Raw genomic sequence first — 9409 nt, 5'->3', positions numbered from 1 at the left:
CAAGTATGGGGCCAAAAAGTCTTCCCTTAATAGGGTCCTATACTTGGTCAATTCAGATGTCAACCTACTCCTAAGATCCAACTACCCAGACATCCAATGGCCTTTTAATTGGGGGGAACTTTACCCACTCATTGAAAACCTCCAGCACCACATCACCATAACTCAAGTTACATGGAACAAGCCAGACATTGGATTTGTCAAGATCAATTCAGATGGAAGTGCAATGACAATCCTGGTAAGATTGGAGGGGGTGTCATCATCAGAAACCAAAATGGTCATTTCATTCATGCAATGGCCATTCCATTGGGGGAGGGTACCAACAATTATGCTGAAACTGAAGCAGCCAGAATAGGAGTTCAGTGGTGCTTGGATAATGGATTTCCCAGAATCCAGTTGGAACCAGATTCTGCACTCCTAGTCAGGTGGTTGACAGAGGAAAATGAACCTCCATGGGCTTTAAGTGAGAAGATCTCTCAACTCAGGCTCCTATGCTCTCTCTTTGAGGATTTCAAGATTACTCATGTCTATAGAGAAGCAAATTGCCCAGCTGATTCCCTTTCAAAACTCAGTCATGAACTCACTTTACCAGCTCACTTCACCAATGTTGCCTCACTACCATCCCACATCAGAGGTCAAATAATCCAAGACCAATGGAGTACCCCAGCCTTCAGACACAAAACTACCAAGAAAATCAAAGTTCCTTCACACATGGCATCTACTTCTTCTCATGGATATGGATGACCAACGAAAAGTTAGGGGAGGTGAAGTAATTGTCCAAATGATTCTAGACATTCACTCAACCAAAAAGCTCACCAAACAAAGGCACTGGCCAGACAGAACCCTACCACTAACCTTGTTCTCTTTTTTGCAGGTCCTTCTCATTCATGAACTTCCCACCCCATTGTTGTTATTTCAGAGTGTGGTATCAGCACTTGTGCTCATTCTCCTGAAATTACAACAATGGTTTGATGAAGGTCATAAAGAGAAGCAGGTCATTCAAGGCTCAGCAACCACTTTCCAGTATGCTATTCACATAACATTCATGATAAACATACTGGGGAATGTCCCTTGGTTCAACACAAATCATACCACCCAGGCTCACCATAGTAGCACACCTCTTTTCTACACTATTCACCACAACAGACCTCCAGATACTCACCATCTGCAGGAGAATCTTCTCCAAAAAGAAAGGAAATACCTGAAAATCACAGTTCTCAGATGGCTTACCACCCAGTTTTTCTTTCTCCTTTCTTTCATACTCCTAGACCCCACAAGAACTTAGGAGACCCCCCCTCCTCTTTTGGCATCTCAACCATGTACATTCTCTTCCTCAATCATTCAACTGGTATGGTTTTTGAGAATAGTAACAACTTCCCCTTTGTTCATTCTCCTAAATCCAACCTAGTTGATATTCATCCATCATCCCCACAGAAATAATACAACACAACTGCAATCAAAAGTGCTGAGTGCAGTACTCTCACTTGTAGGCTGTGCAGAATTTGCAGCACCACTTTTACCAATTCCTGAAATCAGTTACAGCCCACCCTTCTCAGATAAATCCCATTTCCAATCCAAAGAACCCCACCACCCAAACTATTCTCACCAGTACTGCATCCCCCTTTATACAAGCAGTCATGGCTCTTTCAGTCAAGTTCCTTTCTTCAGCACGAGCATCTATTCAGCTGATTGCAGTCACAAGAACCTGCAATCAGCTGTTAGACCAGGGATCCCAATTGCTCCCCTTTCCCCAGACTCATCTCCAGAATCCATAAGAACCTGGAGATTGAGCTCCCTTTCACTAAGTGTTTTTCATTTTGCAGGTTCAGGGAGTTTACTTGATCAACTGGTACTGTTTCAGCCAGTGGTATCAGCATTTCTAATGCTCATTCTGCTGAGAAAGTATCCTTTGATCCAAGTCACTCCCTTCATCCACACACACACACATCTACATGGTTCACTGCAGGCACATCACCCACAGCAACAGACCATCAAACAGACATCCCAGCATGAACAAGTGTGCATTCAACAGGTGCCGCTTTCAGTTGTTCAACCATACTGGAACAAATGTGCCCCTTTCAGCTGCTCTATGACAAACGCTTTCACAGGCTGGATCATTCCACCAGGAAATGGATCACTTTTTGGCTCACTCTTTTCTGTCAGAATCTCTAGGCAGCAGCAGCACAGTTCAACCTCATTTGGACTCTTTTTATCAACTATCTTCCATTTGGCTTTCCTTGACCTCAATGTCAAAGCTAAATGGAAGATAGTCCAGCTCTTTGAATTGGATTATGTACCATTCTTCATTAATCTTTCCTACATGAACATGAACATGGAAGAAAACTTTACATCTCTCTTGCTTACCATTCATAGGTTTACGAGTACTTCTTGTATAGTTGACCAAGGCTTAACAAAACTGTTTTTTGTATCATCAATTGACTATCTTTTTTTTGGATAGACAATTGGTCCATCCTTATAGGTCTAACCTACCATAGTGTTAGAGTGCATCTTGGTTACCATATGCGGTTGACCGAATGTATTTCCATCTTTATTGTGGAGGTAAGGTTCAGGTCCCCCTCCACCTTTGTTGTAATATATATTTTATCTATGAAATAAAAAAAAATCAAGAAAAAAAAAAGCACAAATGGATCTTGAATTTAGATTAAAAGATGTAAAATACCACTATTATTTTTCTCACTGTTAGTGCTAATTTAGTTTACATAGAAAACAATGTGTTTGTCACTCGTTACCAAACAACGAGTTCAAGATGCTTTAAAACAGACTTATTTCATAAAGCTTATTATAAGATCGGATATTTTACGCAATTTCACACAAATCTATATCTATATATTATTAAAAGGAGAGGAAAAAGCCCTCTCCTTAAGCCAAGTGGCAGCCTAAAAAAAATGCCACATGACATAATTGGTTACTAATTAGTTATTTAGTTTATAATTAGTTATTGGTTACTTATTCTGAATTTAAATACATATTAAAAAGAAAATAATAAAATACAATAAAAAAATACCATATATATTAATTGGTTGCTTTATTTGGATTAATAAATATAGATATCTTATAATTAAAGATAATTAAAAAACGAAAATTAAATATATAAAAATAACTACCCATTCAAATTGGGTGGGAGTAGTTTCAAGTTTGAGTTTTTAAATTATTTTAAAATAAAAAACGAAATTAAAAAAATAANATAATTGATTACTTTATTTGGATTAATAAATATAGATATCGTATAATTAAATATGATAAAAAAATAACAAAAAATAAATATATAAAAAATAACTACCCATTCAAATTGGGTGGGAGTAGTTTCAAGTTTGAGTTTTTAAATTATTTTAAAATAAAAAGCAAAAAAAAAATTACCAATAAAAAACGAAAAAAGAGAAGAAAAACTACCCTCAAATCGGGAAGTAGTTTCAAGTTGGAGTTTTAAAATAATTTTAAAATAAAAAACAAAATTAAATAAAATAATGAATTACTAATTCAAATTGGGGGAGTAGTTTCAAATTGGAGTTTTAAAATTATTTTAAAATAAAAAAACGAAAAATCTATATAATATAATATAATATAATATAATATAATATAATATAATATAATATAATATAATATAATATATGTATAATATATATAATAGGAGAGTCAAAGAAATCTATATATATATATATATATATATATATATATAATAGGAGAGGCAAATAAATGTTATAATGACAAGTGTCATAATTTCTATTAACAATATAATTACTAAATATTAGATGATATAATAAATAAAAATACATAACGAAAAAATTATTTGATGACTATATAAGTCCCTTTAATTTAATGGAGATTGTATTTATTATAATTTAGACAATATCTATTCTATTTATATAGAATAGGATAATCAAATAATTGTGATAATTCCAAATGTAACATCGAAAAATTAACAAAGTGATAAATATTTTTTTAATATTGACCGCGCATCGCGCGGGTACGATTACTAGTACTAGTCATTAAAGAGAGTCATTGCACTGGCAAGTGGACGTTTGGACATATATAAGAATTGTAAAAATTTAAAAATTGCAAACAAGGAGGGTGCGAAACAGTAGAAATATATGCAGTGGGGTCCTCAGTTTGTTGAAAATACATGAAGCTGGTGGCAAATGCAGATGCAGTTAGCACCTAATTTTTGTTGCCCCCCACCCCCTCTTTTTTAAACTTTTTGAGGTCCCGTATAAGTATGTAACCCGTAGGCAATCGCTAATGCTTGTATTAGGTTAGACTATATATATCACATTTCTTGAGGCAGTGGTGGATCCAGGATTTTAAGATTGTGGGTGATCATGTCCTTAAACATTAATTTGCTAGCAATTATATAGTATAAGTGCACAACTATTTTAGCGAGACAGTGTAAAAAGTTAATGAGAAAACACTGGTTAATATTATTACTACCAAAACAGTCTTCTAATCATAAGTCACAGTGAACTTTGTACAAAGCATAAACGATAAGCATGGGAAAAAAATTCAAAATTCCTCTACTAAATGTTTTCAATCTCTAGCTTTAACAAAAATATAATTTTATTACTTGCTGTTATGCCTTGTTTCTTTTCGCTGGAAATCGCATTGTCTTTGTGTGAGATCCGAAAATCCAAGAAGCGGAGAAGGGTTTGGACGTCGTTTGGCGTCTAAAAGAAGCTAAATTTATCCTCAAACTAATGAATGAGATCAAGCAAGCCTAAAGGAAATAGGAAAAATGACAAAAGAAATCTAAAAGAAAAGGTCAAAGTATTAAAAATAATGGAAGAAATGGTAATCGAACTAGTGTGGCTTAAAAATTCCGCTCCCTAACTTCAGTTTTGAACCAAAGCACCCATGAACCTTTTAGGTTTGTGTTCTTACTAACTCAATATATCAAGTTCCTAGGTTTTCTTATATTACCATACATAGTTTACGCCGGGTCAATGGATGCTTCAGCACCCGACACGGTCTACCTAGATCCATCCCTGCCTTGAGAGGCGCAAATCCTTTACTGGACCCTGCGTGAATACGAAATGTTTTGTGCACTGGACTATTTTTTTTGGATCGCCTTTTTCAATACATTTGTATGTGTGCGAGCGCTATATTGTGATCATGATCGCCGTGTAAGCATTGAAATATCTACCAATTAATCATCATATTTTTTTATGACAATTATCTATATACAGTCCGACCTCTGTATAACAACATCCTTATATAACAGTCATTCACTATAAAAGCCAAGTTTGCTCGGAACCGATCTTTTATGTTATGTTATAATATATATTCTCTATAACAGCACTTTACTATAACATCCAAAAAATATCGGAACAAAAGCGATTGTTATACAGAGATTTGACTGTATTAATAATACATTCTTTTTATAGTTTTTATTCTACACCTTAATCGTGCAGGGTTTGCACCGGAAGTCCCCTCTTTTTCCTTTCAATCTTTTATTTAAGGGCACATCAGAACCCAAAAGATAGTACTAGAAGGAAAAAGGCAGGGACTGTTGTTCAAAGGTGTAGCACACAATATTCCTCAAAGCGAATAATCTTGAATTTTTGTTCCCGCGTGCTTTATTGGCATAACTTCAATTTAATAAATGTTGCCCCTTACTTGCTCTATAGACAATATTTTTAACTTTCAACCTTAAAATTCTACCTATAAAACAAGCAGGGATCAAAAGTTAAAGAATACCCGAAAAAATGTCATATTTTTGTAATTTTTTGGCGGTTTAATGCCATGGGGCACTTGAAAAGCCAGAAGACACTAGTGATGGTTTGGGTTGGATTTCAAATGGGCTTGTCTTGCTTGAAACAGCAATGAGCCCACTTCTTAATGATTTTCCTAAGTAAAAATTGCACGGGGCGTCCTATATGGTCGCCCCATTTAACCTATACCCATTTTTTAAAAAATTAAAGTTTTAACTTGTACTCACTTTTTAAACAACTTCAGCCCCCTCTTCTTCTTCTTCTTCTTCTTCTTCTTCTTCTTTCTTCTGCTGTTGTTGGTACTGTTATGAAACTTCAGTTCATGGGATGATTGCCATAAGTATGTTTATCAGATTATTTAAAAACAAATTATAAATAATTACGTAAGGTAGTAGACAATAATTTGTGAATATTTTCACGTAATTATGTTCTTTTCACGTTTATTGTTTCCAAAATTTATGATTTAGATATTGTTGGCAATCTGATTATTTTATAGTAGTAATACACTATGAAAGAATAAGGTGATTATTTATCTAGTATGTTAGAAAGCTTTTTCAAAAACTTCAAACTTCAGCTTATATAGTGCTGAAGCTTTTACAAATGAACTAAATAACTTCAGCATCTTTTGCTGAAGTTTTTGAAAAAGCTTAATGACAAAACTAATGAATCCAGGACAAAAAAACTTCAGCCTATATAGTGCTGAAGTTTTTACAAATGAACTAAATAACTTCAGCATCTTCTAGTGAAGTTTTTAAAAAAGTTTTATGACAAAACTAATGAATCCAGGACAAAAAACTTCAGCTATTTTAGTGCTGAAGTTTTTACAAATGAACTAAATAACTTCAGCATCTTATCCAGGACAAAAAAACTTCAGCGTATTGCCTTTGCTACTTCAGGCCAGTCTACTAGAATGCTGAAGTTTTGCATGATTGTCTTTGCTACTTCAGCCCCGTATGCTGAAGTTACGCGAAAAAGTGGGTACGGTTGCAATTTTTTTTGCAAAACGGACCCAAGTTAAAACGTGACCCAAAAAGCGGGTATAGATGCAAACTCCCCTTTTCCTAACTATCTAAACAAAAGGAGCAATGTCAAAATTACGAGAATAAGCGGGTGACCTTATGCTCTCTTCTCATATTTCCTTTACATGATTTTGGTTCTAGGTATTCTTTTTTGGGCTGCTGGCCTGATAGTTTTAACATATGCAAGCGCCTAATGTACCTTACAGGCAGTCGGTCAGTTGAATGAATCTAGTTTTATATGCTTTAAAATTTGACGACTGAATGAATCGAGGATTAGGCTAGTACTAGGTTAGTAGGTATGTAGTCGATCATATTTTTTTTCATTTCTATATTTCTTTTCTATACTTGTAGTACTAGTATTAGTCTTGTTATTACCACTTGTTATTTTTGCTTTGGTTATCTTATTTTTATGGTTGTTGTTACTACTTTTCTTCTCCATTACCGTATTTTTAATTTCCTACTCTATCTTTACTAGATAGGAGTAAAATTTGTATACAAATTACCCTCTTCAGACCCTACTTGTTAGGATATGTTATTGTTGAAAACTTGATAGACATATATTCATACTATTTTTGCATATAACGCTATAAAAAGGTAACGGATACAGTGTTATTCTACACGCACTGACATAAAATCCTCGATCCAACACACTGTTGGAAATTCAGTACTAGTCCTATGCCAGTAATAAACAACCAAATTAACCTAAATTTTCATAGTTTAACCTTACCTGCAAGCACAAAAGCCTTGTAGACAACAGACCTAACCAATTTAGGTCCTCCCCAAGCTATCTCAAATTCTTTAACCAACTTTTCTGGTAACAAATCCATCCCTTTTTCCTTAGCTGTATTAATAGCTGACCAAGACTTGAGCCAAGCCAAAAATCCTTCAAATGACATCTCCTTTTGTATATCTACAGGAATTGGATTACCTTCTGAACCTAATCCCACACTCTCAAAAGGAAACGGCAGTGTTCTGTACCCATCGAACAGGAATTTAGCATTTGGGTGCCAATAAGCAAGTGTTGAATTAAGAAAACTCTTCATTTTTGGATCAAATTCAGGGCTAACACTCATCATTGTGTATCCCCATACTGCTATTATACCTCCTGGATTCCTTAGCACACGATTCACAATTGAGTAAAACCTGTTCAAAAGATTTAAAACGAATTTAAAACATACGTTCTCAGAAAATCTTTAACGGGATACTCGAAGGGGAGTCTTCGAGCAACGGTAAAGTTGTCTATAATTGACGGGTTCAAGCCGTGGAAGTAGCTACTAATGTTTGTATTAGGGTAGACTGTCTATATCACAACCCTAGGGCTGCAGCCCTCCTCGGACCCTGCGATGAATACGGGATGCTTTGTGCCCCGGGTTATATTTCTTTAATGGGATGCTCTGATAGCCAGGGGCGGATGTAGTGTTAATAACGGGTTCAATTGACCCATAACTTTCGACGCGTAATAAAAATTTATATGTAAAAATTCGTTAAAATTGCAAAAATAGTAGATATAACTTTAAAAATACAGGGGGTAAGTGCACAGATAGCCATTCTCAGGGATGCTATTTAGAGATCGACAAGTACTTATTTTGTCATGAATTTTTAAACTAAAAATCTTAACTTCAAGACAATTTAGAACATTTTTGTCCCGGAAAAACTGAAATTCAGGACACACTGACTAATTCTTAAATAGCACCGCTTTAGAGTGGCTATCTGGTGTCATTTCTATAAAATATAGTGAGTTCAATGCTAAAAATCTTAAAAATTGAACACGTAAAATTCAAATCCTCTCTACTGATAGCTGAATAAATGACATGTTTAAAATGTAAGTTAGTTGAACCTTGGGAGGTCGAACCAGTGAACTGCAGTAGCAACCGTGATCAAATCAACAGAGTTTTCACCTCCAGCTATAGTCACAAGTTCCTCGTCGGACATGGAGAGTGGAGTGTGAAAATAGTGAATCCTCGGGTGTTGTAGTGCATGATTTAATTGGGCTTGGCTAATATCTGTTGCTATAACTTTTTTGTAATGCTCTACTACCTGAAAAATAAAGTAAATTATTTGCTACAACAAGTTATAATACGCTGATAATTCAAATGAAAGAGCGATAGAACTGACTCCGATGGCAGCTTGGCCGTTCCCGGTGCCGACATCCCAAGCAAGAGAGTGGTGGGTGGTGCGTTGAGCCAGCATTGAAAACCATTCGCCGGGATAAGTTGGCCGTGCGTCGGAGTAGAACTGCGCCTGTTTATCGAACAATCCCGCCATTACTACTCTGCTTCAGCCTTCTCCTTTGAAATTTAATTAAAATCAGCAATGTGGATTAGATCTTAAAATTTAGCTATTTAAGGGATTGATTGTGTGATTTTCAAATTTTGGTGATTGAAAAAATATAGGCCACTAGTCTATATATTACGGATGTCTCTACAAATTATATTAATCTTTTCTGCTTTTACAAATTTTAAGAATTTAAGTTAAGTTTTAGAAAAAAATAGATTAACTTTTGCATAACATATTTTTCTATTTGAATATTATAATGGATATACATTTATGTTGTACTAAAGAGATACTAATTGATAATAGGCAAAATCTAGATGATTTAGCTATTATGTATGCTTTCGCTTGATTATATTCCAAGGTCATATTATGATTAATTGATGAAATATGGGCTCT

The 9409-nt window shown here is 34.9% G+C and overlaps 1 protein-coding gene across 1 annotated transcript; it reads right to left on the bottom strand.

The window, feature by feature from the left end:
* Positions 1–7289: 7289 nt before the first annotated feature.
* Positions 7290–9101, bottom strand: LOC109208547 (putative methyltransferase DDB_G0268948). Its single transcript, XM_019371671.1, has 3 exons — positions 8855–9101; positions 8577–8776; positions 7290–7882 (listed from the first exon to the last, which is right to left on the bottom strand). Exons 1-3 carry the CDS (start codon positions 9002–9004, stop codon positions 7450–7452), a joined length of 783 nt encoding a protein of 260 aa, XP_019227216.1. The 5' UTR covers positions 9005–9101; the 3' UTR covers positions 7290–7449.
* Positions 9102–9409: the final 308 nt, after the last annotated feature.

This window comes from Nicotiana attenuata, unplaced genomic scaffold (genome assembly GCF_001879085.1).
Source record: "Nicotiana attenuata strain UT unplaced genomic scaffold, NIATTr2, whole genome shotgun sequence".
Lineage (NCBI taxonomy): Eukaryota > Viridiplantae > Streptophyta > Magnoliopsida > Solanales > Solanaceae > Nicotiana > Nicotiana attenuata.
The sequence above is the reverse complement of the archived record's forward strand: the minus strand, read 5'-3'. Positions and strand labels throughout refer to the sequence as shown.